General features: G+C 45.7%; 2 protein-coding genes across 2 annotated transcripts; one reads left to right on the top strand and one right to left on the bottom strand.

Annotated features, from left to right (window-relative positions):
• Positions 1–549: 549 nt before the first annotated feature.
• Positions 550–12,015, top strand: cpsf1 (cleavage and polyadenylation specific factor 1; the record flags this gene model as incomplete). Its single annotated transcript, XM_079232178.1, has 37 exons — positions 550–693; positions 800–827; positions 933–1,066; positions 1,163–1,243; positions 1,338–1,489; positions 1,783–1,929; positions 2,138–2,277; positions 2,430–2,540; positions 2,688–2,781; positions 2,866–2,953; positions 3,173–3,319; positions 3,768–3,816; positions 3,894–3,967; positions 4,066–4,140; positions 4,252–4,332; positions 4,440–4,535; positions 4,647–4,844; positions 4,994–5,135; positions 5,310–5,488; positions 5,897–6,039; positions 6,142–6,313; positions 6,422–6,628; positions 6,720–6,809; positions 6,901–7,047; positions 7,161–7,313; positions 7,588–7,704; positions 7,998–8,088; positions 8,316–8,400; positions 9,191–9,332; positions 9,543–9,695; positions 9,832–10,008; positions 10,229–10,295; positions 10,381–10,428; positions 10,520–10,675; positions 11,319–11,448; positions 11,551–11,689; positions 11,773–12,015. The coding sequence occupies 37 exons, from the start codon at positions 550–552 to the stop codon at positions 11,818–11,820; spliced, it is 4,425 nt and encodes a 1,474-aa protein (XP_079088304.1). The 3' UTR covers positions 11,821–12,015.
• A 94-nt stretch (positions 12,016–12,109) lies between these two features.
• On the bottom strand, positions 12,110–19,566 carry adck5 (aarF domain containing kinase 5; the record flags this gene model as incomplete). The annotated part of the gene is made up of 15 exons (XM_079232475.1): positions 12,110–12,744; positions 12,833–12,949; positions 13,656–13,908; positions 13,993–14,084; positions 14,168–14,246; positions 14,476–14,557; positions 14,636–14,719; positions 14,811–14,942; positions 15,041–15,154; positions 15,326–15,466; positions 15,565–15,765; positions 15,965–16,040; positions 16,625–16,774; positions 16,862–16,953; positions 19,543–19,566. The coding sequence occupies 15 exons, from the start codon at positions 19,564–19,566 to the stop codon at positions 12,642–12,644; spliced, it is 1,740 nt and encodes a 579-aa protein (XP_079088601.1). The 3' UTR covers positions 12,110–12,641.
• Between the last annotated feature and the right edge of the window lie 742 nt (positions 19,567–20,308).

Raw genomic sequence — 20,308 nt, 5'->3', positions numbered from 1 at the left:
ACGAGCATCGACACCGAGGAGCTGAACGCTTCTTGCGTGTGTCATTAAATCCACGTTAGCTATCAGGGGGAAGCTAATTATCAAGCTAGCTGCCAAAGCTTAGCGCTGGCTTTCTTCTTCTTCTTCTGTGTGTGTCTAAATTATACGTTTGTTTATCATTGTGAGCATGTTTTCATATTAATGGCATTAATTCATAAAGAAGTATTTTAACCGGCTGTATTAAAGATGTCCAGCTAAAAGCATTAGCATGTAGTAGATGTATATAAGAGGGGCAGTACTACAACTACTGGAAGGATAACGTACATTAAAACAATGCATTGACTTCAAAATAAAGCACTGCTTTGTTAAAAGGGGAGAGTCGTGTAATATTACATTTGGCATGTAGGTTATTATTATTATATTTAAACTTTAGTTCCACTCCAGTTTACTTTGGAGGGTTACAGAATACATGCTGGGTTTCTATTGGTCAGTGTGGCTCTCAAAAGGTGATGTTGGGAGATCTTAAAGTGCCTGTTCTCACCTGTCAGATGCTGAGAGAACCCTTCCAGGATGTATGCCGTGTACAGACAAGCACACACACCCACTGCGGTGGAGTTTTCTGTCTACTGCAACTTCATATCCAGCAAGGAGAAGAATCTGGTGGTCGCTGGGACGTCTCAACTTTATGTCTACAGGATTATTCACGATGTGGAGGTAACTATACGTCTCCGTTTGGTTTTGTTTCATTGCGCTGACTTTAAATAGAAGCATCAACAGCTTTTTGTTATGCGTGTGTGTAACATTCATGTCGTCATTTCAGAGTACATCAAAGGCTGACAAGTCTTCAGGTACGTCTCGACGTTGCACTCAAAGTACCACTTATACTGTGAAGTAATCATATCAATTTAAATGAATGTATTGTGATCCAACTTCGTTCTTTCCTCCTCCTACAGATTCTAAAACCCGTAAGGAGAAGCTGGAGCAGGTGGCATCCTTTTCTCTCTTTGGCAATATTATGTCCTTGGCCAGTGTGCAGCTTGTGGGAGCCAACAGAGACGCACTCCTGCTCAGTTTCAAAGACGCCAAGGTATCCTTGTCTATGCTGTGCATTGCCCAACCACATATTTAAAACTGCTTAAAATTGTGTTTGGCTTGAGTGTGGTTGTGCTTGTTCTCTCACCAGTTGTCCGTAGTGGAGTATGACCCCGGGACACACGACCTCAAGACTCTGTCCCTCCATTACTTTGAGGAGCCAGAGCTCAGAGTATGTAGAAAATAAGAACACGTGTTGACATGCACAATTGAACTATTGGTTCAGCTAATTTGCAACTCTTTTTCTTTTCTTTTTACACTTTCAGGATGGTTTTGTACAGAATGTACATATTCCCATTGTCCGCGTAGATCCAGAGAATCGCTGTGCTGTGATGCTGGTTTACGGCACCCAGCTTGTGGTGCTGCCATTCAGGAAGGACACTCTGACTGATGAACAGGAGGGTGGAGTCGGAGAAGGGTACGCCTGCAGTCCACTATACATTCTGCTTGTGAATGTCTTTTAGAGTCTGGTTGGCACTCACAAAACCTTTAACCATTTTGTTGTTACCAAATGTGGGAATTCCCATTTTAATGTACAACCTAAACTGCCATTTGATTAAAAATGTCCCCCTTAATCTTGCTGCTGTTAAAGTTTACACAGACTGTAGTTATCTCACCATGTCTGATGGATATTGTTTTTAAATATTACTACACACATGTATGTGTAATTGTCTAACCGCGAGCACTTCTGTCATTGTGTCTCATCTCCAGACCTAAATCCAGCTTCCTACCCAGCTACATAATTGATGTCCGTGAGCTGGACGAGAAGCTGCTGAACATCATCGACATGAAGTTCCTTCACGGCTACTACGAGCCCACGTTGCTCATCCTGTTTGAGCCCAACCAGACGTGGCCCGGGTCAGTCCACCACATTATCATCTATAACAACCGCTTTTTTTTTGTTCTTTTATTCTACCAGCAGATGTATTGACTAAAACTAAATGAAGGTTACTGCAAGTAGTACCTTTTGTTTGCTATAAATATGGCCATCATTTTTTTAAATTTATTTTAGCTTGCAGATTTTGATTTACATGTTTTAACTTCTGATTTGTGATCCTTCTGCCAGGCGTGTGGCTGTGCGCCAGGACACTTGTAGCATCGTTGCCATCTCCCTCAACATAATGCAGAAGGTTCATCCCGTCATCTGGTCCCTCAGTAATCTGCCTTTTGACTGTACGCAGGTCATGCCGGTTCCCAAGCCAATTGGTGAGCTCATAGAATGCTCTCATTCATCACTACTTATGAGCGGTGTGGTCACTCGAGTTCCCAGTCCACCATCAAGATAATTTCTGTTGAATATATGTAGACTCTCGCGTTGGCGTTGAAGTTTCTTTGATCACATATCAAATCTTTTCTAGGTGGCGTGGTGGTGTTTGCTGTGAATTCATTGCTGTACCTGAACCAGAGTGTTCCACCATATGGAGTTTCTCTCAACTCTCAGACAACTGGGACCACAGCATTCCCTCTGCGTAAGCAATGGCAGCGGACACACACACACACACACACATACACACACACACCTCTACTTGTGTCTTTGATATCTGGCTTCGTTACTTTACACATCATTTGCTACTCTGTGATGGTCATCTCTGGGTAAAATGTCTTGCTTTCTCCAGGTGTACAAGAGGAAGTGAAGATCACACTAGACTGTTCCCAGTCTGACTTTATTGCCTACGACAAGATGGTCATCTCTTTGAAAGGAGGAGAAATGTGAGTCATTGTAATCGCCACCAGAATGTACACAAAACAATGGTGTCAGCTTCCGATTCTTCACTGACTGTTTTTGTCCTGCAGTTACGTGTTGACCCTCATAACTGACGGCATGAGGAGTGTCCGATCGTTCCACTTTGACAAAGCTGCTGCCAGCGTCCTGACCACCTGCGTAAGTTCTGCTTAACTACGGTCCGATGAGACGGGAAGTATCTTTTATCGGCATGTATGTTTCTGTGGACCAACGCAACACAATAGTACACAAAAGGCCGGCAGGATTCGGGTTTGACTGACAGGGTTTTGAAAAATAATAGATAGAGTTACAGAATAGGATAGAATTTTTTTAGAATAGAAACTGCTATTTCACACTATGGGCTCTCGCCTCCTCCAGATGGTGACCATGGAGCCCGGCTACATTTTCCTGGGTTCCCGCCTCGGAAACTCCCTGCTCCTGAAGTACACGGAGAAACTTCAGGAGACGCCACCAGAGGAAGGCCAAGACGACGTGGAAAGAGAAGAGAAGGATAAAGATAAACCGGTACGATTGTGATTGCATACAATGTGAATTTTAATGAAGCCTTTTGTTGTGAAGAACCATTGAAAGGCCATCTTTCTTTTCACTTGAGTTATGTTTGTGTAGTTGCAGCTATTAGTTGGGATAAGATGCTTGTCAGTCAAGGAAATATGTGCAGCTCACTGCACTTGGAAAGATTCTCGTTTATTCTGACAGCTAGTTTTAATCAATCAAGTTAATTTTAACAAATATTTTAGTTTTTGTCTTAAATGCTTATTAGTTCTATTTAAATTCAGTCGCTTTAGTCCCTCATAATTTTAGTCTAGTTTTTAATTTGAACTACATTTGATTTTTGTCTTTTCGTCATCAACATTATTGCATAGTAGATATCGTCACAGTAAGGGTTTATTGATGTCTTGCCTTTGTCAGATAGTTATAGCATATAAACTAAATCATTACTAATAATTTCCAGGAAGAACCGCCAAGCAAAAAGAAGAGGGTAGAATCCACCAACTGGACGGGTATGTTCCAATTTAAGTTTTCATATGTTTGGTTTATCTGCCAATCTGTGTTTCACTGAACTTCTTTGTTTCTTCAGATGAGGTGGATGAGATAGAAGTGTACGGAAGTGAGGCGCAGTCTGGCACTCAGCTGGCCACGTACTCCTTTGAGGTAAAAAAAGAAGGAAAAAGACAAACCCGAAGCTTGAATTTCTTTTTATATAAATGCTTGTCTGTGTGGAGGATGATTGATTTTCTGTTGACATGCAGGTGTGTGACAGCATACTCAACATTGGACCGTGTGCAAATGCCTCCATGGGCGAGCCTGCGTTCTTGTCTGAAGAGGTATGTATACACATTAAGACACTTTCTAGCGTTCCTCTTTGCTCTCACTACTTACCTTTTTCATACATTGTATGTTGAGGTTTCTGACTCGGATGTTCATGTTACCCACAGTTCCAGAACAACCCGGAGCCTGACCTGGAGGTCGTGGTGTGCTCTGGCTACGGCAAGAATGGTGCGCTGTCTGTACTCCAGGTAAGGCATGAGCATAATAATAAAAATCAAAATCTATATGTGTGTGTGTCTACGTGTACAGTATATCATCTGCTTACATCTGCTACTTACTTCCTCTCTGTTCTCAGAGAAGCATCCGACCCCAAGTGGTCACTACGTTTGAGCTGCCAGGTTGCCACGACATGTGGACAGTCGTCTCAAATGAAGTCAAGGAAGACAAAAAGGTACTGTGTGTTTTTTTTTGTTTTTTTGCCGCACGTTTTTCACTCTCGTTGGACGTTTGCGGTGGGGCCTTTTTTTTGTTACAGTAAGACGTTTTATCGCTCCTTTCTCAGGCAGCAAAAAGCGACGGATCAGAGGACGGGGCCGAGACCGAGACCGGCGAGGACGGGGAAGAGGGAGAAAGGGACAAGGAGGAGAAGGAGAAAGAGGAGGCGGAGGAAGAGAAGGAGGAGGAGAAGACAGAGCCTCCTCTGGAGGATGATACGAAGAAGCACGGCTTTCTCATTCTGAGCAGAGAGGATTCGACCATGGTAAGAAACGCACGTCATTACACGTCTTAACGTCCGGCCGTTTTCATTTGAACCAATGCAAATATATACGTTTTGAATAGAAATGGGATTTTAAAGGAAAACCTATTGTGCATTTTGTAAGCTTCTGTGTCGTGGCGTTTTTTGTGCAGATCCTCCAGACGGGTCAGGAGATCATGGAGCTGGACACCAGTGGTTTTGCGACCCAAGGACCCACAGTGTTTGCTGGAAACATCGGAGACAACAAGTACATCATTCAAGTCTCCCCCATGGGTATTCGGCTACTGGAAGGAGGTAAAATAGGATTTTAAAACGTTACGTTAAAAGAGTGAGAACTATGTTTTTACATGTACTTGTTGCAGCTGAAAACGGCTGTAGTAAACATGTACAATATTAGAGAGAATTGAAGGCGTTAAACATAATGTAAACCTGCTTCCCTGACATATTCTCTTTCAATTCTGCTTTCAGTCACACAGCTCCACTTCATCCCCGTCGACTTGGGCTCTCCCATAGTGCATTGCTCCGTGGCGGACCCTTTCGTCGTCATCATGACTGCGGAGGGGGTCGTCACCATGTTTGCACTGAAGACCGACTCGTACATGGGGAAGACTCACCGTCTGGCCCTGCAGAAACCACAGATCCCCACTGTGAGTACATCACCCTTATCGGACATGAATACACCCCCTGGTGGACAAACTGCAGCTTTTGGGGCAGAGCATAGACTGATTATAAAGATGGACCGATGCAGAACATCTGTTTTTTTTCTCTGGTGGCTCACACTAACAAGCTCTCGTCATGCTCAGGCAGGTGTTTGGATTGGCCTCTGATAACGCGACATCCAATACTGCGCAGTTTCAGACTCCAAATTACACAGACATCTCAAAGAGTGTAGCTCCGGGATATTTTGGCTTCACTATTGTACAGTGGAAGGAAGGAGAGACGCTTCGTCCATCTTTATGTTCAGTCTATTTGTCTAGTCAGGCAGTGTCACTCCCATCATTTAGAAACTAGACTCATGAAACACTATCGTGTAAAAACCGCCCCTCATTCAACAGCAATCGCGCGTGATCGCCCTCTGTGCGTACCGAGACGTGAGTGGAATGTTCACCACGGAAAACAAAGTGAGCAGCACCTTCGTCAAAGAGGACACCACCATCAGGAGTCAGTCTGAAACAGAGACCATCATCCATGACCTCAGGTGAGAGAGTCGCCTCTATACTGAAACATACAAGCGGTCGCTACATGTCCTATTTCTCCACGGGTCGATTGACGTTATATGTGTGTGTGTGTGTGTGTGTAGTAACACAGTGGACGATGAGGAGGAAATGCTGTATGGAGACTCAAACGCCGGCGTGGGACATGGACGGGATGAAATGGGCCGCTTCTACAGTTCTCAAGGGGTTTTTGGTGACGGCTGCAAAGCAGAACCCAGCCACTGGTGCATCATCATCAGGGAGAACGGTGTAATGGAGGTATATGTTACACCAAAGGAATATAAATACTATGCTAGTCAGGGCGTTAATGATGTTTTTTCGGGTTCCATTATTATTTTTTTCACAACCTTTTTTCTTTCTTTACAGATTTACCAGCTTCCAGACTGGCGATTGGTGTTCCTGGTGAAGAACTTCCCAGTTGGCCAAAGGGTGCTGGTGGACAGTTCGTCTGGCCAGTCGGCAGCACAGGGGGAAGGTAAAAAAGAAGAAGTGACGCGTCAAGGAGATATCCCACTCGTCAAAGAAGTGTCTTTGGTTTCACTCGGCTACAATTACAGCAGACCCTACTTACTGGTGAGCGTGATGAAAATGCTTTGTGAGAATAAAATAACAGCTTGACATTGTATGAAAACAGGGTATAACAAGAAGTGTTCTCATTTCCCAGGTCCATGTGGAACAGGAGCTTCTGATCTATGAAGCGTTCCCGTATGACCAGCAGCAGCCACAAAACAACCTGAAAGTGCGCTTCAAAAAGGTGAGAGCTCCGACCGACGAAGACGAATTCAAAGGAGTCAAACTTGAAGGAGGCGAATCTTAACCGTGCTGCTTGCTTGTACGACGCTCAGGTGCCCCACAACATTAACTTCAGAGAGAAGAAAACCAAGCTTAAGAAGGATAAGAAGGCAGAGAGCGGCGGCGCCGAGGAGAGTTCCCCTGTGAAAAGTCGGATCTCCAGATTCAGATACTTTGAGGACATCTCTGGATACTCAGGGGTAAGGAAGCCATTTTTAAAAAAGCTCCACGTTGTCGCACCGGCATTGTCGTGACGCGTTACATCCCCTCCACACACTCTTTTGATTCACCAAGTAACTCCTGTTTCTCACAGGTGTTTATCTGCGGTCCGTCTCCTCACTGGATGCTGGTCACGTCTCGCGGGGCCATCAGGCTTCACCCCATGACCATCGACGGCTCCATCGAGTCTTTCTCACCTTTCCATAACATCAACTGCCCCAAAGGTTTCCTCTACTTCAACAAACAGGTGCACAGGACACACTCTGCCTTTTGATAGTGTTAATATAGTTATAGTCTCTGTCAACCGTGAAGGGACTCAAAAAACATATAAATGATAATAAGTATTCATCTTCCTCTTCTTGTTCTTCTTCTAATTAAAATGATTACTATCCAGGACTTCAGTGGTTGTCTTCAGAGGCTTTCAACTCTCCTAAGAATTACAATCTAGATACTGTGAAACTAGACTTATTCTTTTGTCCAGTTCTTCAGTGTGCGTCTGTGTGTGTGTCTTTTCCCCACAGGGCGAGCTGAGGATCAGCGTCCTGCCCACCTACCTGTCCTACGATGCTCCGTGGCCAGTCCGAAAAATCCCGCTGAGGTGCACCGTCCACTACGTCTCCTACCATGTCGAATCCAAGGCAAGGCTCCTCTCACTCGCCCTGCGCGGCGCCGGCGGCACCATACCAGCGACAGCATGACGCAAATTCGGGCCGACACACGTTTCCCCAGACTCTCACACCTCCACTTGCATAACGCGACGCAAAATAAAAGCGTATCGATCGAGCCGCTTTGAAAAGTTTGAGATGAAAAGCCCTCCGGCCTCAAAGTTTTCTCACTGCGAGAGAAAAGGGAAGAGAAAAAAAATCAATGATGGTGACTTTGAGGGGATTAGTCTTTGATGTGTGCTTTTTGGCTTTTCCCCCCTCTTTAGGTGTATGCCATCTGCACCAGTGTGAAAGAGACCTGCACACGCATCCCCAGGATGACAGGAGAGGAGAAGGAGTTTGAAACCATAGATCGAGGTCAGACATGAACACACACAAACACACTAGCTAGCTATTCTAGCTAACTATTTCAACTGTGTATAATTTTTTTTTTTTTAGCTACTATTCATTTATAGCCATTCATACATTTCATACTCTTTCAACTACTTGCAAAAAGCATTTCAACCACTCTTTTGACTTCAGTGGTCGCTAACGGCTTCCAAACATGTGGATACGTTACTGCCGTTTCTCCTGTGTCTCTGCAGACGATCGTTACATTAATCCTCAGCAGGAGAGGTTCTCCATCCAGCTCATCTCTCCAGTCAGCTGGGAGGCCATTCCCAACACGCGGTAAGAGCTGTTCCAGTGCAGGCCTTGTGCTGCTTTTAGAGAAGTATGGGTTTAATTGAACATTTTGGGGCATTCATCCAAGCTGTAGACAATTAATTTAGTCTCAGTTGGAAATGTCAGGTCATTTGTCCAAGTCCCTGGTTTGCATTTTCATTACCTACCACTGCAATGGGCCTTTATGTGAATTGGAGCACTAATTCTGTACGAATATGTATCAATATATTTTCTGTCAAAGCGTTTTAACGTGATTCGGTGCGAGGCTAACTTGCTACTGAGATGTGTGTGCAAATTTGACAACCCAAACTAATTATTCTAAATGATATTATTAATAATGTATATTATATGAAATAGATGCATTTTTCATTGCAAGAGATTACACAGCAGCAAAGTAAAAATCAGCAGGTTTAGTGATTGTTTGTAAAGATAAAACCGAACTAAGTGGTTTTGTTTCCTGAACCTAATCCTCCTGCAAAGATGGAGGTTCATTTTGCAAAGACACTATATGCATGTAACGAGTCCAAAACCGACTCTAGAGGGGAACGTAGAGCGTCCCAGTCTGAAGCTTCGCACCGCTGACCAAGCTTAATTGTGTGAGAATGTGTTGTATAGACAGCGATAGCAACTGGAAACTAAGACACAAAACAGGCAATGGAACAAGCAGCACGAGGTCATCAATACATTTGTGGCAACGATGTCATGTAAAATCTTAATAATCGGACAGGAACACCAAAGTATTCAACGCTAAAACAGTGTGTGAATGAGCCCCCTGTTTCCGCTCTGTCTCCACAAGGTACGACCTGGACGAGTGGGAGCACGTGACCTGTATGAAGACGGTGGCCCTGAGGAGTCAGGAGACCGTGTCCGGCCTGAAGGGCTACGTCGCATTGGGGACCTGCCTGATGCAGGGAGAGGAGGTCACCTGCAGGGGCCGGGTGAGCCGCACAACACGACTCACTACTAATAGCTAGAATTAGTCCGTAGATTGTGGCGTACCAAATCTGGTCCCTCGGGAGAGAGTAGTTGTCCGGTTTTGCAGCACTGGCTTGATAGAAACGCCGTCAACGCTCAATCGCTTGATGTTGTTGTGTTGAGAAAAGGGGAAAACATCTGCTGATCGCTTCTCGTTTGATTGTTCCGTTCAGATCGTGATCCTGGACGTGATTGAAGTGGTGCCGGAGCCGGGCCAGCCGCTCACCAAGAACAAGTTCAAAGTGCTGTATGAGAAGGAGCAGAAGGGGCCGGTGACGGCGCTGTGTCACTGCCATGGTTACCTGGTGTCGGCCATCGGACAGAAGGTCTCAACCAAAACTCCTGCATCACATCTATGGGAATTCACGTAGCTGGAATTAGACAAAACATTGGTGCAAAGGTGTCTTGTGAACATGTAAATGTGCATAAATGAAGGTTGTAAGTTCCTCCACGTTCCCGCAGATCTTCCTGTGGGTCCTGAAGGACAACGACCTGACGGGCATGGCCTTCATCGACACCCAGCTGTACATCCACCAGATGTTCAGCATCAAGAACTTCATCTTGGCCGCCGACCTGATGAAAAGCGTCTCGCTGCTCCGCTACCAGCAGGAGAGCAAGACGCTGTCACTCGTCAGCAGGGTGAGGAATAACAATCAATGAAATTTACCATATTAAAGCTATAAAACGTTTGATTTTAATTAAAATGTCCACACAATGGAGTGTTTATTGATGGCTCCTGTGGGTGTTCTGGATTCAGTCGATTTAATCTGGAAGAGAACAGAGCAGCTCTGGCAGCTGGAGGAAATTCAGTAGCCGTCTTTGTCAGGATTTAACAGTTTTCCTTTTGTTTTGCCAACAGGACGCAAAGCCCCTGGAGGTTTACAGCATCGAGTTCATTGTGGATAACAACCAGCTCGGATTATTGGGTAAAGCTTGCAACGCCCCTCGGGAAGCAAATTCAATTAAAACACGTCTCATGTTCTCATTAACGCTTTTTCTTTGTCCTTTCAGTGTCGGATCGAGACAAGAACCTCTCCGTGTACATGTATTTACCCGAAGGTAAGCCGCAGTGACCCGTGCAAAAATGTCGAGCGTTTCGTTTTTTTTTAATTCCCACCCAGTCATGTGACGAGTGCTCTGGCGTCCGCAGCTAAAGAGAGCTTCGGAGGAATGCGCCTGCTGAGGCGAGCCGACTTCAACGCCGGCGCCAACATAAACACTTTCTGGCGGATGCCGTGCCGAGGGGCCCTGGAGGCCGGCAGCAAAAAGGCTCTGACCTGGGACAACAAGCACATCACGTGGTTTGGTGAGTGTCATCGCTAACGGCGTTATTCGACTCTGTGACCTTATTCTGTCCACTGGTGAGAAACGTAGATTATGGTCCAAAGTTTACTTTGGAAAGTCAACATTCACGTCGGCACATTTTGGCCGCTTGTGATGATTTTGGCAATTTTTAGGTCTGTTTAGCTTCATTTAACATGTTGGCTCTCCTCCCGTTATGATTGTGATCTGTAAAACTACTGGGCTGTATCTTTGTTTCGTGTTCAAATTATTATCACTCATAGCTTGAAATGCTGTGGAAGCTATTCAAATGAGGAATGGCTTTTTAAATTTTAATCCGACATAATCCAAAACACTTTTTAATTTCTCTATCAAGGGCAACCAACTCGCATGGACAAAAAAGTTTGATCCCCGTCACTCACAAAAACATTTGATTAACACTTTTATTTTGCAAATAAATCTCCCATTTATTGACATGTAACAATTCATCAATACCGCGTCTGTTTTACTGTGGGCAGATTAATGAATCAATAAATAAAGACGATGCTGAATTTCCCCATTAAAGATCTCTAAATCTCTAGATAGCTGCTAGAAAATGTAATTACTGCTCCATTCAGCTCATGTTGAATGTGGACTGAACTTTGTTCTTGATATTTTTGTTCCCACAGCGACGCTCGACGGAGGCGTCGGCCTGCTGCTCCCCATGCAGGAGAAGACCTACCGCCGTCTGCTGATGTTGCAAAACGCTCTGAACTCCATGCTGCCTCACCACGCTGGTCTCAACCCGAAGGCCTTCAGGTCCGCATCTCAAAGATGGATCATAGTGGATACAACGGGAGCTGCTTGAGGTTCGCTTTTTTGACGGAACTGACCCTTTTTTCTTTCGCATCTTCCTTCCAGAATGCTGCACAGCGACAGACGAACCCTGCAGAACGCCGTGCGGAACATCCTGGACGGAGAACTCCTCAACAAGTACTTGTACCTCAGCACAATGGAGCGCAGCGAGCTGGCCAAGAAGATCGGCACCACTCAAGACATCGTAAGTGAACCGACACGCGAGGAAGGAGGAACGCCTCTCTTGTTCTCGTCCTCCATCTCATCCTGTCCTCCCTTTGCCACCAGATCCTGGACGACCTTCTGGAGGTCGACAGAGTAACCGCTCACTTCTGAGGCTCACATTCCCACGTTCTCATCCACTGAATGCCGTTTTATATCGAAAGGAGAAAAAAAAAAAAGTTTTGTTATGGCCATCTTTGTGCAAACCTGATTTTTGTTTTTCCTACTTGTTGGACGAAAAAAAAAAAAAGAGAAAAAGAGGGCAGCCATGTTTTCTTAGGATATTTTGTATTAAAAAATAAAAATCTGTCCTGTACAAGTAATTTACATAAGGCTTGTGTGTGTTTATTGAGTGATCAAGACAATGATGTGTGGAGGAGGTAGAACATTTTATTAACATGGTTAAAAATAATTTAAAAATGCATTTGGTTAGGTGGCTGTTCTTTTAGCCTGAGTGGACTCTCTGCTGAACGTTCATCCAAGTAACACGACGCATCAACACGAATATAAATCGTCACAGCCTGATTAACGTCGGTTTATCATCTGCGTCGCCGCCATCGAAGCTGCGGTTCGTCACACTTGAAGCTCGCCGTTTGTGCGGCTTGTTTTCAAAGCGAAGGCACTGCTACACTGCTTTTACCCGTTACTCAGACTCAAAGTGATGCTACACCTTAAAATGTCACTATGATTACACTAAAAACAAACTGAAAAGAGGTAAACGCCCCCCAAAAAAATATATGCTCTTTCAATAGGCTGTGAAGTTCTAAAACTCTGGTTCTCGCCCGTTCTAAAAGGAAGTCGTGTCTGGAACCGGAGTCCAGGCTCCTCCTGCACACGTGAGCAGCACCATTACTCGCAGCTTCAGTCGTGGGGAAAAAGCTCGGTGCTGTTGGAATCGCTCCTTTATTCTCTGATCCTTCGTAGCGAGACGTCCACTACCTCAGGTACTCGTACATGTGCGCGTCCAGAGACACCAGACCGAAGTACGACAGCAGGCCCAGGAAGGAGCGCGTCACGCTCATCGACGCCATCTCCCATCTGTAAAAAAAAAAAAGGAGTCGCATCGCTCACATCTGGCAGGATCACAGAACACGATTTGCGTCGGTGACTAAAAACGTGTCGTTACCTCAAAGCCAGTTCAAACTTGAGGCCCTCCCACGTGGTCCTCGCCCAGCGGAACACCCAGAGCCGGGGCAGTATCCCCGTGCTCGCCGCCTGAATCTTCCCCCAGCCTCGCACCGCACTGGAGAACAAGGGAGACGCCATCTTTATGAAGCAGCGCTTAAGATGCGTGAGAGATTCAGCTGCACGACCATCACTGGGCATGAAACAACGCAAGTTAAGGAGCTTAGAGTCTAATAAAAAAAAAAAAAAAGGAAAACTTAATTTCTGAATTGTAACATGTTGCGTCATAAATTTATAAACCGACCTGATGAGTTCAGAAGACACATAAGATTGGAAACATTTACTCAGTAAACAACAGCAGTCAAAGGCCCAGAGTGTATCCAACTTTAATGGGTAAAGAAATACACAGAAGTTGAGTCACTATTAACGCTGTCGATCCCCGGTGTTATGTTTTATGATCATTTTGTGCTTTGGGATAGTTTATTTTCTCATTAGCAGGGTAACCTTTCTATTTTTCAACTAATTTTTCCATGTTGTTGCATCTCAACTGAATAATCGGGACAACAATTTTCCGGTACAGAGCGAGAACATTGCCATCCGATCCTATGAGGGTGAGCTGGCACCTCCATTAACCTCTACTTAAAGTGCTTTATAATCTCTGTTATTAGAAGAGTCTGACGATAGAGAAAGGGTGTTTGCTCAAGACGAAAGACTCGCTCAGAAATCTCGCACGGTGACGTCCATTCCGAAAGATCATTGTCCCCATTAGTGACTAATTAACCCAATATTTGCCCCTCACTCAGTCCCCAAACAGCTGCACTGACCTCTTGGCCATGACAAAGTAGCGGTCCACCGGCGCCCCCAGCGTGATGTTGATGCTCCGGACCGTGTTGATGTTCCGGAACACGAGCAGCATGGGCCGGGGCATCGACTTCAGCACCTGCATGATGCTGTCGAAGCGGTCGCTGGCCATTTGGCGCATGTAGGTCGTCTCCTCCCGACTCAGGATGTTGGACAGGCCCAGCTCCCGCATGTTGATGGGCCGCTGCAGCAGCATCTCGCAGAAGAGGAAGTACTCTGCACGGCAAGTTGGGATACGAAATGTAAAATCACTGTACGTGGTGGGTGGCGAGATTCTCCGATATTTTGTGGTGCGCTCACCTTTGACACCAAGTGCTTTGGAGTACTTCTCCATCGCTGCCTCTTCTCTCAGGACGATGGACCGCCACAGTTTACAAAGGGCCACTCTGTCCCTGGAGGTAAAGAAGGTCAGCGTTAGAGCTTACGGGTAAAAAAAAAAAAATCTCCTGGTTATTACGAAGAAGACGCATCTCACCGCTGGCTGAGGTACTCGTACAAGCCGTGGTCCAAGAGTACCAACTCTGCCTTGTTGTCCGGACCTCGTCTCACGAGAACTACAAACAAAGAATTTATCAATAATATTCACCGTGTCTCAAGGAAAGGCTCATCTGGGTGATGTGTTTTTCACTTGGGAATAGTGGCATCACACACACACACACACACACACACACACACACACACACACACACACTTTGGGTTATTGTGACAGACTTAAAGTAAGCAGTTTTCTCGTCAGCGCTCTCTGGTGGACAAACTATAGAACTGCAACAGTTCCTCGCTCACCGTTTCCAGGGTGAGGGTCGGCGTGGATGAAACCGGTGTAGAATATTTGCTCGGAAAATATTCGGATCAGCTTGTCTGCAGTCTGCGAAGCGAACATGTGATGAGGCGTTTCAGATAAACATTTCAATGGTAACGCTCCGCTGTGAATGCAGCAACTCACGTCTTTCAGACTTAATCCTTGTCTTTTAATTTCTTCCACGTTGTTGATTTTGCACCCGATGCAAAACTCTGCCGTCAACACTCTCTTTGAATCGGAAAGAAGAAAAACGTAAAAAAGCTTCAGCAAGGGAAAGGTTGGACATCCAGTTGTTTTCTACCACTGATAGTGAGCTCACCTTACTGGTTTGCTCCCAGTAGACTTTGGGTACAACAACAAAGCTGAAGTGTTTCAGGTCCTCTGCGCACCTCTCGGAATTCTTGGCCTCGTTCTCAAAGTCCAGCTCTTGACCCAATGTGCCCTTCAAGTCCTGGACAAAGTAGAATACCGATCAATAATAGGTCTATATATATATATATATATATATATATGTGGGAGGCTAACCAAGAAATACAACCGTTTCCTGACCTTAAGAACCCATCGGAATCCAAAGCTGGGGTGCATGAATTTCACAACATCCAGCAGAATCTCCAATGTCCTGATATCGCCGTCAAACCGATCCCTGAGGTCAATGTACTGCACCTGTGGGCACCACATTCCAACAGGTTGGGATTACAAAAAAACAAAAACAGCAAGACAGTATACAGTAGATGCTAAAACGTCTGATTCTGCACAGTATACACTGCGCCCTCTATTCCATATGAATCATCTACTCTCTGGGAGTCCTGAGCCTGAGAGGAACCCGGCGCTCACCTTCACAGCGACAGGCGTCCCATCGAACAGCTCGGCCTTGTGCACCTGGGCCAGGCTGGCAGCGGCGACGGGTTCGTAGTCGAACTCCTTAAAAAGCTGCCTCGGGGTTTTCTCGAAGTCTTCCTGGAAGAGAGCGTCCACCTGGTGCAGACACAGACGCCATCCTGAGACATTTCAGGCTGTCCCTCCTTTGTGTTTGGTCACTGGACCATGTGCCTTGCTTGTGCTGCGGCTCTCACCTCTTTGTACCTCCGGTTCAAGGCCTTGTCTTCCAGGATTTGCAGCGTGCGGATGTACTCTGGGGGCAGCAGGTGGTTAAAGGAACACAGACCTTGGCCCAGTTTGATGTAGATCCCCCCGTTGCTCAGGGCTCCTTCCACCATGCACTCCGCCGCCCTTTGGTGGCAGGCGGACATCTCGGCCAAGTAGGATGGGCTGCTCTGGCAGGGCAGGACGGCAGTAAGACATGACTGAACGTGCAATGCACAAGTCAATCTGCGGCACGCCGATGCTTTTCTGACTAGAATCGACTCTGTAACGCTCAAGCATTGTCCGTACGTGATTAATGTGGCGAGAAGACAGAGGTCAGAGGTCATCGGGAGCTTCAGCCCGAGCCCATGCATCGAATTGAGAACTTACCTCATCTCGGCCGCGAAGAGCCACGTTCGTGGTCCACCAGTAATCCACGGAGATGAAGATTCCCACAGAGAGACATCTGAGGACACACAGACAAGAAAGAGGGGTCGCTGGGACTTCAAGCCGTTTGGATTTGGACTCGTTAACGGGACGCGGGCGGCTCGTGATATCAGTCCGGGAAGTTTTTGTCCCGTGAATCACGTTTTGCTTTAATGAATCCAAGAGAGTCGTCTCATTATCGACGAAGAAGGCTTCAATATAATTTCTAACTTTTGAATTCCGGCTGTAACAGCTGGAAACACATCCACCTCCGTAAACTACCGGTATTGTACTGTAATACAGTATATATATATATATATATATATATATATATATATATATATATATATATATATATATATATATATATATATACTTTAATTAGCACCTGTATACAGACTGGCTTGCATATTATTGCTGCCGTCTGTTGTTCAGTAGATTATTCTTTCATTACTTTTAATCATTCTCCCACCCTGTGTATCATTCATTTCAAGTTAAGTTAAGTTAAGTTAGTTCAAAGAAGAACTTGTCCCTCCTCCTTCATCGGTAAAGTTAAATTGCCGCCGGTTGCCACGTTGCCTCACATAAAACACGGATGACTGCTTTGTGGATTTAATCTCAAACCTGCAGAAGCGACCGAATCCCTCGAACAAAATCTTCATCCTCCTCCTGTCTCTGGGTTCGGACGCGGCGTACTGGACACCGGCCGCCACGGGGACGCCGACAGAGGCGCCGACGAGCGTCTTCCACAACAGCCCCCTGCGTGTGCCTTCCCTTAAAAAAAAGCAGGAAAACAATCAATTCATCAAGACGGAAAAACATCACCGCGGATGGGAGTTAGACTGCGACAACGGCCGGTACCTCAGGGAACTGAAGGGTCTGTTTCTTTGGAGCGATGCGCCGAGATGAGGCCGTCTTCTGAGCAGAGCCATGTGATGCAGACACAACCTTAACTAAAGGGGGGAAGAAGATTGAAGCAATGTTAAAATCAATGGAATCTGAAGAACAAGCAAACTCTGGACTCTTACAGTGTTTTCTTTTCACACACATGTCATCTACTGGAGCAAAGCGCGCCATCGAATGTAAATAGCCGGCGAGCTTTAACAGTGGAGGCCGGTCACATTGCAACATATGAATAGTTCATGAACATTGGATGAAGACGCGAGGCTTATTGTGCAATCCATGCTCAGTATCAGCGCAGCTCTGATGAAAAGAGTACAAAGTCTTTTTTAACAACACCATTATAAACCTGTGTCAAAATGAGCTGCCGGAAATTCAACAATTCCTGATTTCAAATGTCGGCAGCAACAGTGCTTCACTATTGAGTACAACTGTGTTATTACACTTGTATTCATTGAATAATTTGCTTACTTTGTTTATGTTTTTAAAGTGGTGTGTTTATATTACAGACTCACATGGTCTTTCTTCCCCGAAGTTGGACTGCAACTACCGAGTACATCCATCATTGATTATTGTGCCGATTATCGTCTCTGCAAACACTCACAGTTCTTTTAAAAGCACAAGGTGGCGTCTGCATATTGCTTATTTTGACTGACCTCAAGTCCAAAACGGGTCTTACAGCTTTTAGCAAGGTCTCAATAAACTACAAGCCTGAAAGCCCCCCGCTCCCCGCCCCCCACTCCATGAATGACCTCCGCCTGGCAAATCCCCCGACTCAGCAGGGGCCCTTGCTTCACAGCCACCCGTCCCAGACCCTCCCCCCACAATTAAGACTCAACAGGCTATTCAAAAGTCAGAACCCCTGCAAAGCAGCCGGCCTCTCCCTCCACCCTGAAGCATTGTGCTGATCATCTGTCTTCACTCTTCAACGCCTCACTGGAGACATGCCACGTACCCGCCTGCTTCAAGGCCTCCGCCGTAAACCCAGTCCCCAAAAAAAACAAGGATCACATGTTTAATGACTACAGGCACGTCGCCCTGACCTCTGTGGTCATGGAGTCTATTGAGCGGCTTGTCTTGTCCCACCTCAAAACCCTCACTGACCCACTCCTGGACCCCGTCCAGTTCACCTATACAGAGCAAACAGGTCTGTATGACGACGCAGTCAACATGGCCCTCCACTTCATCTTCCAGCATCTGGACTCATCAGGAACCTAACTTAGAGCTCAACTCTCGAAAGACGGTGGGGATGGTTGTGGGTGATGGGGGCGGCCCCACCCGTCCCTATCAACTCCCCCGTCAACGCTGTGGAGTCCTACGGCTTCCTGGCCTCCGCCATAACCCAGGATCTCAAATGGGAGCCGGACATCAGCTCCATCACCAAGAAGGCTCAGCAGAGGATGTTCTTCCTGAGGCAGCTGAAGAAGTTCAACCTGCCAAAGGGCAAGGAAGAGCGTAGCCGACCGCTCTCTCACCCTGGACACAAACTGTTAGAGTCCCTTCCCTCTGGCAGGAGGCTGCGGTCCATCAGGACCAAGTCCTCACGCCGCAAGAACACTTTATTTCCAGCTGAAGTCGGGTTCATTAACAAAGCCCCGACTGACTCTGACGTCCTCAGGACAATTTCCTTCAACGCCCTTGAACATCTTTTCTTTATTGAAATGCACTTGCCACTTTTATTTTATAATATATACTTGTGTTAAAAGTACTGTTATCTGGTTGTTGATTACCATAGTTATCTTTAAATCATGTCTTGATTATTGGACTATGTTTATTGTTATGCACTTTTCAAAAGTCAAATTCCTCACATGTGCAACATTGGTTTGACTTAAAAACAATAAGGTGGCCAGATCATTGACTCATGAGTAATTGATTAATTGAATACTCGTGTATTTATTCTAAACCCAGTACCTCCAGTTGGACATTGACTGGGTAGTTTGGTCAAATGAGACCTAAAAGCCAGACAGTCGATGACGGGTCTGAGGAGACAAAGTTGTCTGAACACCTCCATAGATATCAAGCCTGATTCCCATGACAAAGATAGGGCGATGAGTAATCAGCAGGGGAACATCATGTGTGGGTTTGTATGTCCTGGGAAAGAAGAAGAAGAGGGGGGCGGAGGTCTAGATCAAGGCCAAAAAGACCGGCTCAGTAATACTTAGTTGTTTTTTGTTCACTGCCTACAACTGAGGGACAAAATGTCTCTAGTGCTGACAAATGGATGTTCAGATAACAGAGATGTTCAGGGACCTGAGCGCCGGAGCATCAACAGACTGTCACTCACAGGAGGAGCGTTGGCACCAGCAGCACCACCAGAGATAGGACACGTGTTAGCTCAATAAGTGTGTTTTTACAGCTTATATAACACCTTTACGTTAAATTACCGCCGCACATAGTAACTGAGTATTGCGACACACAACACACAACACACACACACACACACACACACACACACACAGTGTACACTCTTTTTAACACAACGCGTCAGTTAAGTGGTTTCTGTTGCTAAGACGACCAGTAAGGCTGACGTAAAGTAACGTTACTACTCATGCTAATTAACGTGGCGGTTCGACTACGCTAACTTTAGCTAATGCTCCTATCAAACCGAACTAAAAAGAGATTTAGAAATGTTGTTAATTTACCCCTCGCGTGGTCTCCCCTGTCATGTTTCCTGGAGTATTAAAAATAGCGTCTGCTCGCGGTGATTATTTCACATCCAAAGTGCCCTTTCCGGTGAGCAACGTCACTGAACAACTGGTGCCGCCTCCTTTGTCAATGGGCAGGGCTAGCCGAAGAGGAAGGACGAGAGAGCGGGAGGGTGAATGCCCCCCTACTTACTTCCGGTTTCGCTTTAATCTTGTTCATTGGAAATAATTTGGGATCTTTATTATTGCTCATAAGGTCTGTCTATTTTCTAAAGACGCCCATGAGAAAGTAAGTCAACATGAGGAAATGATAAGTCATAATTATGAGATAGTAAGTCATAATGATGATATAGTAGGTCCTAATGAGATGGTAAGTCATTATAATGACTGACAGGATCCTTAGTTTTTTCATCACAGTGGCGGAAATGGGCTTCCATTCTTTTCTCTGTCCAGACGTCCAGAAAATGAAGTCCACCATTCACTGCCTCTGCCCGTTTTGAAGGTGCATATTTTGTTTTAGCTGGGAACATATGGACAATGCGGGCTGGGAAGATATCTATCTTGATGGCAGACTCTCTGGTAGGAGGTACCGTAATGATACGATTACACGGATGGGGTCGAAGAATGCCCTTGTCCTGTTATTGATATTCATCTCCTTCTTCTCTGTCCCGACTCCAACCTGACAGTAGCATAGAGGACACAAGCACAATTAATAATGGCATGACCGTGATGTCGGTTAACTAACCAAAATAGTAAAAATATA

The sequence above is a fragment of the Taurulus bubalis genome (assembly GCF_910589615.1).
Source record: "Taurulus bubalis genome assembly, chromosome: 16".
NCBI classification, from domain to species: domain Eukaryota; kingdom Metazoa; phylum Chordata; class Actinopteri; order Perciformes; family Cottidae; genus Taurulus; species Taurulus bubalis.
Note: the sequence above shows the minus strand (reverse complement) of the source record. Positions and strands in the feature narration are given on the sequence as shown.